We start from the raw sequence: 17,575 nt of genomic DNA on the forward strand, positions 1-17,575 counted from the left end.
TATTTGTAATAAAGCATTCGATAAACTGCCTTGTAAAGCTTCAGATTTTTTTCTCCTAGAAACAAAAGTATACTTTTCTTATAGTTTTTGATGTGCTGAGTTAGAATCCGAAGTCAATAAAATTCTATCACGTGAGGATTTTAAGATATTTGCATTAAAGTAACACAAAATCAAGTTTTTTCTTAGAAAATCTAAAAAAAAACTACTATATCTCACAAACCAGAGCTGACCGAAATTTTTTGAGTTCGGATTCAAAATCAACATACTAAAGTCCATTAGAAAAGTATACTTTTGTTCTAGGGAGAAAGTAGATTAATTTTTAGAGATCAGTTTTTTTTATGATAAGATATGCCAAAGCTACTAAACTTACTTAAATTAAGATATCTCGGAGAAGAAAAGAGATATTGAGCAGATTGAAACTGAATTTGAAAGAAAAAAAATAGGTTAGTTCTTTCATAAAACGTAACAATTTTAATTGAAAAATATTAAATTATGCCAAAATATTTCTTCGAAAACAGCAAAAAAATGGGTTTTTGAGATTTTCTAACGGAAATATCTAAAAAACGTGACGTGCTAGATCAATTCTGAATTCGGATTCGGAATCAGCATACAAAAATCCTTTAGAAAAGTATAGTTTTATTTAAAGGAGGATTTCCTTGCAGACCAGTGATTATCAGTTTATCGACTTCCCGTTAGCCGATTTTACCCCTGGTTTCTCTGTATTCAAAAATGGAGTGACTGATACCTGCCAATAAATTTATATTGTTTTTGTTGGTGTGTTATGCTGATTCTTGTTATGCCAGTAGACCTGGATGTGTGGTGGCTTATTTGGTGCAATGGGATAGTTATCAGTATTCAACAACAAAGTGTTCCCAAACATCATTGATAAATCTAAAAAAAAATCACAATTGCTTGAGTAAACAGACAACTATTCATTCGGCATAAAACAAAAATATGAATCACTTAAACACCAGTTTTTCAGATCTATAGACTGTGTAACAAACGATGACGAAATACCAAATTATCCAATTGAATTATTATATTCATTGCATCTGCCTTGCTCGTCATCGTACCATTTACAACTGAAGGTTGTAATAAGCTTTGCGGTATAAATTAAATAAATTAAATAAAGGATTCAAAGATAAGAAGTTCTCATTCCATAAAAAAAAGATGAAGTTCGAATTAAAACGAAATCAATTAATCTTTTTGACAAAACGATCAGCAAGTTACAAGTCCAATTCTTGATTGTTTGCGGCGTAATTTAGATAGTTAAAGTTTTTTTTTACTTAGATCATACCTAAGGTTAAAGGATAAGCGATTAGAGGTTAAAATTAGTGTCAAATGAAAGATAATTTGATATACTGAAAATTAATAATCATTTTTATCAAAAAAAAACAAAACCGACTTCCATGGATCAAAACTGGGTTTTAAGGTTTTTCTCATAGTTTCTATAGCCAGAATTGAACGAAATGGAACCAAACTGCAGGCACCAGCTTTCCAATACAAAAAGAATTATCAAAATTGGTTATCTCAGTCAAAAGTTATGAGGAACAAACATAAAAATAAAATACAGACGAATTGAATTCTTCCTCCTTTTTGGAATTCGGTAAAAAATAGAGTTGCCACTTTAACATGGGAACTTCCGGTGGACCTTCCTGGTCTTAAGGCACACTGATATTAGATTGTTGACGAAGGGCTTCAGACATTCTTATAATGTAGAGGCTCTCCTTTCTTAAGAATCGAGCAGACAATTCTGTATACATAATGTTTGTGAAAAAAGGAGTTAGGGCATACACTCTCAACCAGATCCTCGCCTACTGCTTTCGAAAGATTGGCAGTAGGGCCGTGAGCTCTCGCAAGTTTATTGGACTTAAGCTTTGATATAACTTTCTTCATTTTGCCCGAAGGAGGGGACAGAAATGTTGACTTTCAACGTTAACTTTGAATGGTGCTATCTGCCTTTGGGCGGAGTTTGTTTCATAATAGCCTTTACAGAAAAGTGATTCCTCTAAATTCTTACCATCGCTTGCGACTCTACTACGATGTTATTATTATGTTTGCAGGGTTGGTTACCAGTTGAACTGCTGATTTCAACTAAGAAATTCTTCCGCCATCACTACTATCGTATTTAATTTGACTGTACTTCAATGTTTCTTTCGTCAAATATCTAATTCTTCAGCAAAAACAATTAAATACCTATATGCATTAAATAACTTTGCAATATCTCCACTTTTTCCTTCTAGAAAACGGATAAATTAATTCCGTACAAATACAAGTAAGTACCTACCTATACCTAGCATCAAAAGTATCTCGACCATTACAGATTTATTCAGCTTGATGTAAATATTGAGTTTAAATCAAAAATTAATTCTCCTGTATGTACTTCTTTCTAAGTGAAGTCAGTAGCTTCTACCTCTTTACTTTTGATTGCCCTTTCCTTTCCATTATCCACTATCAAATCATTTAATAAACCATAGGAAGGTAGTATAAGATCATTTGATAGATATATAAAGTGAAGATAAAGAAGGAATACAAAAAAAAAAAAAACAACCTAATACTCTTCTGCCAATCCCAAGTTTCCAAGTCCCGATTCCCGACCACAATTAGCTATCTATAGATATAATATCTTTTAGTATTCTTCATTCTCTCTGCCAATTCCAGGTAGGTCTTTCAAGAAAAACCTTCGCCACATTGATGGTGTTTACTTATTCTACACGTGGCCAATTGGGTTCTAATATATGATCTTTAAACCATATCACATCTAGAAGAAGAACACGAAGGTTCTTCTCTCACATTTTTATACATACAGGCAGACCGACTGATCAGAGGTACCTAATTCAACATACAAAAATAAACAACTCGGTTTTTTTTTGTCACCTTCTCTTTCGTTCGTTCTAGATACCAATAGCTGCTATCTACAAAAAATAAAGAAGCAACAAAATATATAGTATCTTTGCGATCCGTGCGTCAGCGTCCGTATCCGAATCAGAATGCGAGTGAAGTTTCAACTCCAACTTCGCACATTTAAAATTGTAAATTGAAACCGAAATTATAAAGGCAAAATAAAATAAAAATACAAGAAAAAAAAAAAGGAATTGAAATAAATTTTAAAATGGTTTCGCCCCTTTTGTGAATCTTTCTTTTTTTTTTGTTTTTTGCTTTTTAGTCTGAAAAAGAAATTGATCTGAGCAGAAGTTTGCTGGAAACAGTGTGCCAGAACAAGTGAGTCCTAACCTAGTCCATTTTTTTTTTCTTAAAAAAAAACGTTCTTTTCTTACTTTGAATCCCTTTAAAACATCAATTCATGTGGATTTGAAAGAGAAAAAGTGATCTTGAGAGTGTAATTTTTTAAGAGAGTGCCAGAGAGAGAAGAAAGAGAAACAATATTGTTGGAAAGAGAGAACAAAAACAACGGTTATTTAGTGAAAGTGTTTTTTTTTTTTTTTTTTTTAATTTCTTAAACTTAAATTCAAGTTGGTTGATATAAACATTTATGGATTGTTTTTCAAAGATTATGACAATCTTAAGAGAACTTCCGGTAAGTAAAGATCAAAAATTTAAAAATGCTAAAAAAAGTTACTTTAATTTGTGACATCACTCAATCGATTGAACAGGTGATATTCGCTCAGATTATATTGATTCGCGAACATTCTGTCACACTTAATGAAAAAATTGATGACACTCAATTAACCATTAACTGAAATTTGAAACCCAACTTGCATGTTCGTTTATATAACAAAAAAAAAAAAAAATTAAAACCTTTTGGCTTAAAACCAAATTCATAACCTATTAAACTAGGCTAAACAGTCAAAAGCTGATGTTATATTGAGGAACATTTAATCAATTCAATATAAATGATTGCAAAATATTTGACTTACCTATACAAAAAAAAAAAAAATTAAAACAAAAATTGACAACGAAAATTGAAAACGAAAATAGATTATCACCATCAGTAGAATTTTTTTGTTGACCATGAATTAGGGCGCCAGCAGCGCCATTAACATTCATACTCGTCAAGTACCCACAATTAGGCAATATTGTGGCGCGTTAACTTTAAAGAAAAATTGGTGCTACTGCGTCATTTTTGATTGATTATTATTGACTTTGACTATATTTACCTATGCAGTTTTTTCATTCACTAAACAATTTTTGGCGGTAAAAATGTTTCTGTTTCTTATTGTTAAAATTTTAAGTAGGAAATAATCTGGGGCATATTTTGTATTTACCCGGAATTGCAATGATAATGATTTAATAATGTCCGATAAATTAACAGTAGGTTAGGTCATTCACCAGAATATTGTATGTTTTGATTATCATTTTCTTAGGGCAAACCAAAAAAAAAGCAAATTCTCACGGTAAGAAAATTGTGGAAAATCCCTTCAATATCATTAGTTTTTATATTCAAAAATTTTAAATAATTTGGTTGGATTTATTATTCAAATTAAAATATTGCCTTGTTCTTGCTCTTACCACAAATAAAAAATTACTCTATTAAAATTGATTTAGATTTTAAATAATATGCATCAACAGAAAATGTAAAAACGGTCCGAAGAGCTATTAAATGTTAAGTTTATTTGTTTTACTATTTTACTAACAAGTTTAGATACAAATTAATTAATTTTGATGTTGAAAAATATGCTTATACAATGGCTTTATTTACACTATTCTTTGAAACATTATAATCAATTTCATTAAGTATTGAAATATCTACATTCTACATGCAGCAAATAAGGTTTATGAATTTCATAATTTGATGCTAAATATTCTGAGGCGAAAAATAAAGTTTTTGAAATATTAACCCTTTCGAACCCAAGCTATGAAAATCAATATTAAAAAATGTTTTTTTCGGTATTATCGGGTCAAAAACATCACAACTAAGAAATATGAATAGCAAAAAGTTATTTTCCAAAATAATAAATAGCAAAATTAATGTGTTTTTCTCATGTTACATGTTAGTAACATGCACTGCCTTGCCTATGACCACTAAAAAAAGTCGGAGAGCTGAGAAAATAACTTTTTATGAAACTATAATGTATGCTACTTCTTCTAAGCAAAAAAAAACAAAACACTTTCTGCATTAACATTTCTTTTATCTTTTTTTTTCCAAAATTATGACCATATATAAAAAAAAATTTTTTTTGCAAAAAAAAAAAAAAAAAATGTGAATTTCAGTCCCTTTCTCGATAAAAAAAAAATAAAGGTATGATATTTGACTAACTTTTTGTAATAATCCAGTAACTAGGCACTATTATCTTTCAATTAAGCCATCGTAACCAAAAAAATTGTTTAATTTAATATTTTTGTTCCGAATTTAAAAAAAAAATTTACATGAGAGTAAATGGTCCGAAAGGGTTAAGAGTAATATTAAGTGCACTTTACCATTTTCATAAATCCTAGACAACATTGAATATAGATATTTGTATAATTATAATTTATAACCTAAGTGGGTCATAAACCGAGTGTAGACTGGAGACTTATGTTATTATACGCAGGTTAAAGGCAACCTTTTTTCATAGAAAATTGATTTAGCAGTTGGACCTTAATTGAAGATAAACTTTAGTTTTTCTTAGATGCGACAAGGTCACAGCTTATGAAAGAACTATGAATGAGACCCAAAGTTTTTATTGATTTGAATTGTGGCCAACAAACTATATAGTTCACACAGACGGGTACCCCAAGACTCGATAAAATTAATCGGTAATGATAATAATTTCGCGTATTCAATTCTCTATTCTCTTTTTTTAAATTCAAAAAATTAAACTTTCCCTCCGATGAGTTGATTAGATATTTCACCAGCTCTTATATGCTTGGAGATAATAATCATGAGCTTTAAATCTTTTTTCAAAACTCTGAGAGTATTTCGCCTGCCCTTTGATATAAAGCTCATGTCTAGAGATTGCAATCCCGGGATGATTTTCCGATCCCGGGATTTCGGGATTTTTAAAATTCAATCCCGGGATAATTCCGGGATTTGAAAAATATTTTCAGACTCAATTTGGGAGGCAAAAAAAAAGTTTTATGCATTAATTTTTATTATTTACAACGGACAAAGAACAAAAAAAAAATAATATTCTTCATAAAAACAAACAAAAACAATATAGCTTTAAACAAAAACTAAAAAATATTCCTAACGGAATAAACTATATTCTAAACATTTATTCATAATTAATTCAGTCTGTATATTTAGTTAAAAAGTAATTAAAAAAATAAATACATACATAATAAATATTAAATTAAATTAATTAGGAATTATTTTTATGATAAAATCGAATAAAAAGCAAAGGTTTTGGCTGCAAGTCTGCTTCTAAATTTGGTTCCAAAACTTGCAGCAGCAGATATTGCACGTTCGGTTTCAATACTCATTAGAGGGATGGACATTCAATATTTATGTGCCTGCTCTAAGTATTTTCCTCTTATCCCGTCTTCAAAAAGCAGCATCCCTTTTTTGATAGCTTACATAATTAAAGTCGTTTCATTAGCCGCTTCTATATTTTGGTGGGGTTCTGAGACTATTTTTTACTTCATTTTCTAATTTTTCTTTCAAAGAAAGTTTCTCTTCGCAGCTTGATGGAACAGCAACAGGTTCAGTTTCATAAATATAGTCATCGTGGACAGCACCCACACGTTTTAAAATTGATGTAATTTGCTTTATTAATGTCATTTTGTTGGGACTTGAAAATAAATTTCTCACTTCTGGGCTTGAGTTTTCGAAAATTACTTTTGAGTTCTGTATGTGAGCAAGAACACCAGATAATAAAAAAATAAGCTTTTTGCATCATTATTTTTCATTTTGTGCAGGGAAAAACTGTCACAAAATGAGTTTGAAAATTTTCACTTTTCCACTTTTTCACTGTTTAGGTCATTGTAGTTATGGCTTTATTAAATCAAAATCTGTTTCTTCGAACCTCATAGGGTGATTGAGATCGATAAGCGATTTTTAAATGCTCTGTTTAAAAAGCGTTCAATCATCGTAAGAAGGCTATTTCACAATCAACTAGGAACTAGGAAGGAAAGTTCTTTCCATTTCTACATATTTTTTTTTGCAGAATTGTGTCATTTTTTGCATGCGAATATTTAGCCACCAATCCCGAGAATCCCGGGATTGGAGAGCTATAATCCCGGAATTTTCGGGAACAAAAAAAGGGCCGGGATCCCGGGATCCCTAATCCCGGGATTGCAATCTCTACTCATGTCGCATCCGTATTCTTTGCTGAAATTTTGGTGTATAGTAACCAACTTTATACCCTCTTCATTTCGAGCTATAATGATGTTGTTTTAATTTTACATATTCAAAAATACGCTCTCCAGCAATGCAAAATAAAAATGCATGTATTTTTTATTGGCTAAAAGAAATATCTTAGAAAGTGCTTACATTTAGATATTTTCGAAAAAAAAAAACAGTATCTTCTCAAATCTTTCCACTTAACGAGTTTTCATTTAAAAAAGAAATTCACATATAAACTAAGCATAGTAACATTAAAACCCCAACTTGTTGCTATGTATGTAAGTAATTCCAATGGAATGGATACAAAATTCATTTATGACCTTGATACCAAAATACTGCCGAATTAACTGAAATTGAACCCTCAAAATGGAACATGTCAACAAGGATATTTGAAACCTAAGCTCAGCTATTACTATTTACGCATGCCACCAGATACGCAAAAAGTGCAAGCAAACTCATAAACATTAACGAATCAAAAAAATTCCATTTTCTTAGTTTATGTAATCAAATTTTTTTAAATTTCAATAAAAAAAAATAATATAAATACAATAGTTATTTTAAGGCCAAGTCATGGATTCATAAAAAAAAAATTCATTAAATTAAATTTCGTTAAAAAAATTTAAAACAATTGCATATCGGTTTTAGTTGAATATTCGCAAGGATTTATATATTTAAGGATAATAAATAATTCATTCAATTAACCTGAGAGGCAAATTTTGTATGTATTCAGAAATCTGTTCAACTCCAAGCAAATGCATACGACACCGTTGGTTAATTTTAATTTAAAATAACTGCAAATAAATTGCATTTACGCGTGTGGAACATGAGAACAACTTAAACGATATCATAAAGCAAACAAAACAGACAAAAAAAAAACAATCATAAGGAAATCATGATGAAAACATTTTTAGATATTGAGTTACAATTTTCTGCATTTAGAAAATTAATTTTTTTAAACAAAAAAAAAATTACTTTATTTTTAGGGCTTGAATTTGACGTAACAAGATGCAGTTTCAATCAGGAAAATAATTAAGACATTTTTTTTTGTTTGATTTATATTTGCTTATGAAAGGGGGCTCGTTTATGTAAAATATGCCATGTGTCATGTATCAAACAAAAAAAAAAAAATATTATTATATAATTTTGGAAAAAAAAGTTTGATATTTTTATTCTAAGAAACTTGAAACTGATTTTGTGAGGTATGTATGTACATATATTGTTTTTTATAAAAAATCTATGTTGGACTTTGAATTGCCAATTTAAGTCATAATTGCAACCTTTGGATTGTTTTTTTTTTTTTTTTTCAGTTCATAAAAATTGTAGGTACCTACCATAACGGTATTTCAATTTGTTTTCAAAGAAAGTTTGAAAACTCATTTTTTTTGTTGGTTATAAAAAGCTGGTATGTAATAAAAGATAAATTCATTGTCAAGAGCAACATGCAAATTTATCAAACAACAACAATTAAGATTCTGAGTCTGAAACTTGGATTTTGTAAATATTTGGGTCAGAAAATCGATCACGGCTGTCGAAAAATTCGGATTCAGTAAGAAAAATGACGTCATCAGAGCAGGCGATTATAAAATAGTAAATCATAATGTCGTCGTTCAACGAAAACTTCTTAAGTCCTTTTTTCAGTTTTTGAGAAATTGCATTAGAAATTGGTTATCCAATATTAGTAGGCACACCTCCTTTTTGTGACGTGAGAGGCACACGAGTGCAAATTTGGTTTATACTATATATTTCATGTAGCTAAAACTTTTTTCGGTCTAAATATTTTATGGAGAAATTGATTTTTCCGAGGAATTTGAATATTGTATTGTACAATTCCAAAAAACAATATATTTTCACCCTTATAAAGAGACTTTTTTGTGACACCTTTTTTTAAATCGTAATTTTTTTATTTTTGTCTTGCCAAATTTGCACCCGTGTGCGGGCAGAGGGTTAAAAATCCAAAAATGGTTTAATCTACGTCTTCGTTAACATTTCGGTAAAACAATATTGTTTTGTTACAATTGAAAAATAAAGTTTCCGTTATTGGTTAACTTGGAAAATGTAATTGAAGTCGAAATGGACTTCGGCGACGAATATGTTGTTCCGAATTCCTCTTACATTTTGAAAAAAATTGATAAACAATGTAAGATGCGTAGTTAGAATTTTTTACAGTTAATAGTTTTGCTTTTGAAAAACGTTAGGTACTTAATTAATTTATTTTCTTTTCTTATTCCACATCCACAGATTGTTTTCGGATGAAATTTAGGCATAAACATACATTTAAACCTTTCAGCTTCTTTAAGTTGGACTTAATTTATTACCATTCGGCCAAAGTAACGGAGAAGACATATTGACCTTGTTTTCAGTTTATCTCGTTGAAGAAGCAATGTTTTTTCTTGAAACTTGGTAGGTCTCAAGGGCTCATGATAAAGTTGATGTTCACGAAAAACTAATTAAACGTAGCCAAATTATTCACGATTGAAGCGGTAACGGAGAAGACGCTTAAAATTCTTCTCCGTTACCGTCTTTGTCTGTTAATAATTCAGCTATTTTGAATTAGTTTTTCTTGAAACTTCTATAACTTCAACGTTATTATGAGACCTAAAGACCTACCAAGTTTCAAGAAAAAAGATTGCTTCTTCAACGAGATACACTTGATAATAAGCGTGAAAATGTCCTAAAAATGCAAATGGAATGGCCGCATTTTAGGTTCATAAGAGTAAAGATAAATGACAATAAAGCGGCCCATAGACAAGACACTTGTGTTCACACTTGTGTGTACACCTCACCACAGACGGCACACCGATCATGACACCGACACATAAAAATCAAAAAGTTTTGATTTTGTCGCCGCTTAAGGGGAAGGCAAACTCATCATACTCATTTTGATGAATTTGGAATATTAACGAAGAAAAAAGACCACCTAAAATCAAGCGGATTTTCTTATTAATTTCTTAAGTGTGAAAATTTAATAGAAATCAACTTAATTTGAGCGGAAAATCATTTTATTATAGTTTAAAATTTCGCATTTAAATGAAATTAACTTCACCATAAATTTAACAGAGTTTAAAAGTGGGCATCGTATTGTTGAGGTGATGGGATTTCTTATTTTAAGATTCCCTTTTTTTCTCCGTGTACCTACTTATTTTGATTAATTTGTCATATTCGACAAATTATCGTAGAGCGGTAGTTCACAATTTCGTCTTGTACGAAAAGTTTTATAAATACCTGCTAGATTTCACACCAGTTTTAACCGACTGCATATTTGCACAGATGTCAACCGGAAATAAATAAAGAATTGCATATTTACTGTTTAATTTTAACCCCAATAAGAATGACGTGTCTATTCTTTTTTCAAACAATTTCTCAAGGTAAAAACATATACAGGGTGTCCCAAAAGTAATGGATCAAACGAAATATGCTGATAGGCCAACTTTAGGGCTCTCAGAATTTTTTAACTTGTTCATCTCAAATCCTTATGGTTTTCGATTTAATGCAGTTTTTGTGAAATTTCGAAAAATCCCGACTTTGCAACAGTATTTTGCTTCCTCCGCTCATAATAGATTTTTGTTTTTTTCATTTCATATGCCATTTTGCTGCAAATTAATTAAAAGTTCCATGTTTTATAAAAACTCAATTTCTTTTTTGCATTCAAATTGTAATATCTTTCGTTCTAATTTCAACTTTGGAAATTTTTATACATTTTTGAAAACTGCAATAACACGGCAAGTTTTCAAAATAATAAACCAGTGCCACACCATACAACTTTTTTGAAATGAAAAATATTTTGATTAATTAATTATTTTTTATTATTAGGCAATGTTTTAGTGAAAGAATTGTAAAAAACAAAAATCAATTATGAGCGGAGGAAGCAAAATACTGTTGCAAAGTCGGGATTTTTCGAAATTTCACAAAAACTGCATTAAATCGAAAATCGTAAGGATTTGAGATGAACAAGTTACCAAATTCTGAGGGCCCTAAAGTTGGCCTATCAGCATATTTCGTTTGATCCATTACTTTTGGGACACCCTGTATTTTATTAAATCTTCCTCGCAAAACAGTTTTTATTTCAAACAATGCGGAAAAACTTAATCGTTTTGAAACTCATTTTTGTCTGCATTGTAAATTAAAATAATGTCTCGCTGCTTTGAATGTAGGTAGGTATTTGGGAAGGTACCAAACCTCGAGACTATATTACGAAATGTTCTTTTTTGGCTTCAAGGATATGCACACACAAAGGCATCCAAAAGAAATAAGTTTTACATTTTCCATGCAGTGAAAATATCTTTTTGAAGTTGGTAGTTTACCTACTTATCAACCTGGAGGCCTAGAGTTGAATTATCATATTTTTCAATTGTAGGTAATATCTTCTCATTCATGGAAAACAAAAGTTTAATGTTGAAAGCGAGAAATGAAAAGAGAATTCAAAAATGAAATAAATAGGTAGGTACACTTCAAAGGAACATCCGGAAAATACTATAAAATACATATTTCGAAATGAAAAATTACAATTTAATTTGTTGCCAAATTTCTCAAACGAAATTGTTCGAATATGAAAAATGGTTAAATAAAGAGGAGAAATGTATCTTTGGAATATAAAGTGCCAAGAAAAGTTTATTCTTTTTGATTATTTCTTCTTATGTCTTTTATAGGTCATGGATTATTCCAGATGAAGTTTTCATAAGAAAATGCATCGCAAATAAAAACTATGGGCACTTGAATATCTCAAAACCCTCACATACGATTTTTGTCAAACTTCGGAGTTTGTAGAGTGAGGTCGGTGAATATGGCCCACCAATCATATGTTTTTGCTAATAAAATCAATAAATTTAATGTTTTACCATGAACTTATTTAATATAAAGCAATGGTTCGTTCTAACGTATAAAAAATAACGCAAATAAAAATTTACTTTATAAAAAAAATTACAAAAAAAAAGTGAAGACCTTCAAAAACGTTAAAAATAAAAAGTAGGGGGTAATTTGGACAACCTAGATATTTTCTCAAGGGAACGTAGGAAAACAAACTTAAAGTTAACTAAACTTCCAGTTTCTGAGTTTTCAATTTTCCATAAATATTTTCTTGAGCGTATTTTTTGCTTTTAAAAAGCCATTACATTTTGACCTAACCATCTCAATCACTCTTTTCATAGCCTCCAGATCCCAAGTCTGGTGGTTCATATTAGACGAAATCTGGTGGTCCATATTAGACGCATAGTTAATATTTGCCACTCTTTCTCTATGTATAAACTCTCCATTTTTGATTTGGCATCAGAGTAAATCATTTTGGTTCCATGTTATTTTCCCTCTTCCCCCGTTTAAACTTTATTTTAATTCCAAATAAGAAAAAGTGTTTGAAAGTCAACCCAAGAATACATTTTAAATAACAAAAAATTAAATTCTTTTCCTGGTCCCATGTCACTCTTCTAATGGAATGCGCTCAATCATTTGCGCATTAACTTTCCTTTCACTTACATGGCTAATGCGGGTATCTTCTTCCTTATTCTCATCAGTTTCTTCAATTAAACGAAAAAAAAGAACCCAAACCAGAATAAAAAAAAAAACATTCCTTCCCGCGAGAGCGGCCACTAAAAGCAGAAAAAGTTCTTTAAAGTCAATTCCGAGCCTAAATTAAAAATTCAATTTAAGTATGTTTATATGCGCTCGGCGTGTAAGTACCTACAAACGTGTAAGCCAAGATTCTATACACAACTTAAACCATATCATATCTGCCATCATGTTGTAGTATACAAACAAAATTCAAAGCACATTCGTCGAGTCCATTGCCGAGTTCACTTAATCATGTTACGAAATCATTGAGTGAAAAAAATTAATCACGTTACTCTCGTAACATGAATCTAACCGCCCATGATAGTCCGTCCCGCGTAACCCGTCCTTTCCCCTTGGTATGACTTCAAACAGCAATGCCTAAAGTATTTACACGCAATCCCCCACGAAAAGGGAAATCTGCATCATCAACATCGCCGTCACGATCATGCATCAATTAAATGGTGGAAAGCCTTCGTCTCTGATACTTCTCTTCCCTTTTTCACTGCACTCACCATCGCCATCGAAGAAGAGAACCAAAACACAAACAATCCAATTATAAGCCGACCGGTCTTCACTTTTCCTTTTTGACGTCCTTCCTTCTTATTCTACATCCACATTTTCGAAAACATTGAAGAGCTGGAGCACGAAGTCAAGCGCAAGTGTACTTCACTTCACTTTTTAATTCACTGTCGATTCCGGGATGTAGAATATTGTGTGAAGAACCGGTGGTGTGTTCCAGCGGCCTGGTCAGCAAGGAAGAGAGCTGCTGCAGCCTTTAGCATAAGCGAAGAAGCGGTCCCCTTGACTCTTCTCGGCTCATTACGTTAGAAGTGTAATCTCTGATGTAATGACAACATACCTCGAGGACACGTCTTCAATCTTTCTTCTTGTTCTTCTTCACGTTTAGCGGTGAAGTGGTTGCAAGTATTCGAACAAGTGCGAGTACCAATGCCAAAAGGCTCCTTCTGACGTAACCGGTTGAAATGGTTCTTATCCGATTTGGCGATCACACCCATCAGGTGGAAACAACAACTATTTGATTGGTTGTTCTTCCTTGTCCAAATGCATTGCATCATTCCGAAATGAAACAATGCGTGCCCTGAATTCATGCGTGGCAAATAAATAACAAACATTCCTTTTCCTTTGGGCAAATATACATATATTCATCCTCGAGTGGGTTTTAAGAGGTCACACACGTTCGCCTCTTATACTTTCAACCTGTGTTTTTTGAAAAAAAACAACAAACTGGGCAGTAAGTTCTTTGACCTAAAAGCAAAAGAAGAATTTGGCGCGTGCAGAAAAAGTAAACAACAGCGAAGATAGGCAAGATCGATGGAAGCAGTGTTCAAGCTCTGACGCTGCTGGCTGTGAGGAGGGCTCAAGAACGAAAACAAAATCAGGTCTTGAGTGCAATTTCCTTATAATGGTGTAAGGAATTGTGTGTGCAGCACACATTATCAAGATTGTTTTTTTTTTTTTTACCTTTTTTGTTGTTTTGTTCGCGTAGGTAATATAAATGACCCTCACATTGAGCTTTATGTAATACTTCCTATATCTTACACTTAAAGAAATATTTTGATGAATTTATCAAAATATATGAGATAGGTATATATAAAATTCGAGAGAAAGGTGAAAAAGAGAGAGACACAAAAGATCAATGAAGATCGAATATTCATACTTTCGTTAAAAATAAGAGTGGGTTCTTCGCTTAGTTACTGTAAGAAATGAACGGAGAAAAAAAGAGTACTTTAAAATAAGCTGAACCCACCATTCAAGAAATTAAAATGATTTGTCTGTTTAATTTAAGACGGAAGTCATCTTTCCAAAAAATCATGCAGAAATCCGATTAATTTAATGTTGAATCCGCTTATTTTTAGGTGGTCTTTTTTCTCCGTGTGGGTAAATACTGAACTGCTGCCAGATTGCTGTGCAAAAAATTTCAGTAGATTAAAAAGCTGAATTCATTTGAACTGTGCTTAACAAAAGTTTTTCGAAACAAGTTACTTTAAACAGACTAATCAAAGAACCTACAGAATACAGTAGCAACTTTAATTCTAAAGAGCAAGTTTGTGCGTTTCAGTCGGGCTTGACATACCTTTATCACAAAAAAAAAACCGATAAGAAAAGATATTAGTGGCGTTTTGTTAACATCAAATTTTCATTTAAAAAAATTGTAGGTAAACAAAATGGTTAGAACAAGGACAAGAACAAGAATCATTAATGTTTGACAAAAGTAATTATTGAATGTTCACTTGGTATGGTGAAGGTACTTATGTATATGGTCTAAATGTAATGACTATTGATCGAGTGGTTCGTAAGAAAAATGTAATTTTTAAAATGAAATTTATGTTAGTTGTGTGTAAGGATGATATAGTCAAGTAGGAATATGTTTGTAAATATTGTTTTATTTATTTTTTTTTATCTTTAACTTGCACCTTAAAATTGCAATAAAAAAAAAATAAAAAATTTAATTGCACTTCAGTTTTTGTTTGGTTAGTCAATCTGTCTGTTTAATATGTGTCACAAGAAAATGGAGTTCTTTATTATATTATTATTTATTATATTTTACACCTACCTACACGAAAATGGCAAAAAAAGGGAATATGAATGATTCATGTAAATATCAATCCAGGTACACCGGGGCGTATACATACTTTTTTTTGTAGGTCTAATTTTAAAATAAGTTAGAGCATTTGGCGTCAACCTTTTTTGTACCTTATTCTTCAGCATTCATATATTATACAACAATTCTTTTAAATTAATTCAGTTTCAGTTTCTCTCTCTATTTGATTCGACGTCTTTTAGTTTTACCTAAAAAAATTAATTAATTGCATTCTGTTCAACAGTGTCCGTTTTGTCTCTAAAGTGTGTATGTTTCATTTTTAAAGTTTATTAGTATTATTTTGCGTGTTGTATAAATTACTATTAAAAAATTATTTGTTGCAAATACCAAAAAAAATGATATACATATACCGAAAATATTTACTGTAACTGAAAAAAATTTGCATAAAAAAATATTTACTGCAACTAAAAATATTTTCCATTGAAAATAAAAATATGTTGTTTCAACTGAAAAATATTTGCATTTAAAATAAAATTTTTACTGCAAGTAAAAATGTTTTTCATTAAAAAAAATTTTATTGCAAATAAAAAATGTTTTGTATTGAAAAAATTAATACAAAATGTGAACATTAAATATTTCTTTTAATACCTATTCTTCGAATTTCTTACAACTTTGACTATTTGACCATACATAAGCTATGTCAACTAAAACATTGAACCTAATGTATGGTCAAATAGTCAAAATTTTAAGAAATCCGACGAATATTAAAAAAAAATATTTAATGCACACATTTTACATTAAATTTTTTTTTTAATGCAAAATATTTTTATTTGCAATACAAATTTTGTTTCCAATAAAAATGTTTTTCAATTGCAATAACATTTTATTTTTAATGAAAAATATCTTTAGCTGCAATAAAAATTATTTTTTTTTTAATGCAATTTTTTTTAAAGAAAACTGAGTTTGTTTTGTTATATTTTATTGAACTACATCGAAATACAAAAGCATACAAAATAAGTGTTTTTATATCAATAACCAACAAACAGAAATCACAAAATGATCACATAATAAAAGACATTTATGTACCTAATTCCCTTTCAATTCGTTTTATCAAGGAAAATATTTAAGGAGTGTTTTTCTGTCATTCCTAAATAAATGAGTTATCGCTTCCATACGATTTTATCTGGTCTTTGGTTCAAGAACTTCGAATTTCTATTCGAGTGTATGGGAGTTCTTATGGTTTTTAGTAAATTAAAAAAAAAGAAGCTTACAAGCTTATAATTCAGTTGCACTTTTTTTACTTTTTTATTAATAATTTCATATAAATAATGTTTCACATAATTTTATAAATCCTTATTTAATTACTTTTTTCAATTTACGGTCTAATTTTTGTTGATTTCTACAAAATAAAGAAGTAACTATTATTCTTTTCAAAATATTAATTATTTTAAAAACAATAATTTTAAATTTAAATAAAAAAAAAAAAAAAATAAAAAAGTGGCGATCACTTTAATATTTCTGAACTATTTAAACTTACACTCGTGGATCCTTTCGAGCAGTCTCTAACCCACAACTGAATGTGGGGTTGACAAGGTGGAGCCAGGAGAAGAGAGAGATGCCATTATCTCTCTCTATCCGTAACTCGACCCTATCGGGCGTTATTTGGAGGAGCCCCCAGCAAATAACTTCGTCTGAGAAACAATGAGAATAGACCAACGGCATTATTCTTAACATGATTTCGCAAGAACAATTAATGGAATGTCCCCAACCTTTTTCAGTTAGAAATATATGACCGCCAAAAATTTACATATTTATTTATTTATTTCAATTACAATGCAATTGTATAAAATGCTATAAACTTAAAGTAAAGTTAAAACTTATACACATTTTATGACATTGTTATTTAGACATAGCTCTGGTTTGTGTTTAAAACAAATGATCGTCAATGCTTTTGATGGGATAATGGGGAGCATTCAGGCTTCAGGGGGAACAACATGTTTCCATTGTTTAAGTGCCACTAGCCGCCACTAACTAAATCATTGATGAATGACCACAAAAATTTAAATATTATTTTGTATTGACATTTTAGTTTGATCGTGAAGAGTTTTGACGATGGAGAATGGAAATCATCATTTAGCTAATCTTTAGCTATATGAAAACTAGAATAATTTTTAAAGTTTTCCGCGAATGAATCACGTTGTTATGAATTCAGAATGCAAGTATGTACTGAAAGAGTTTATGCATTT

The 17,575-nt window shown here is 30.5% G+C and overlaps 1 protein-coding gene across 4 annotated transcripts in view; it reads left to right on the forward strand.

Moving 5' to 3' along the window:
* Positions 1 to 17,575, forward strand: part of LOC129915667 (cholesterol 7-desaturase nvd) — a 101,994-nt gene that overhangs the window by 59,897 nt on the left and 24,522 nt on the right. Inside the window, exon 1 of one of the 4 annotated variants that reach the window (XM_055995320.1) lies at positions 3,446 to 3,538. The exons of 2 other annotated variants lie outside the window; for them this stretch is intronic. In XM_055995320.1, coding sequence (XP_055851295.1) covers positions 3,494 to 3,538 — 45 coding nt within the window. In that variant the 5' untranslated portion in view covers positions 3,446 to 3,493. Of the gene's footprint in view, positions 1 to 3,445; positions 3,539 to 15,555; positions 15,632 to 17,575 lie in introns of those variants that run through there. One more of the 4 variants, XM_055995322.1, reaches the window with a different exon arrangement.

Source organism: Episyrphus balteatus, chromosome 3 (genome assembly GCF_945859705.1).
Source record: "Episyrphus balteatus chromosome 3, idEpiBalt1.1, whole genome shotgun sequence".
Taxonomy (NCBI): Eukaryota; Metazoa; Arthropoda; class Insecta; order Diptera; family Syrphidae; genus Episyrphus; species Episyrphus balteatus.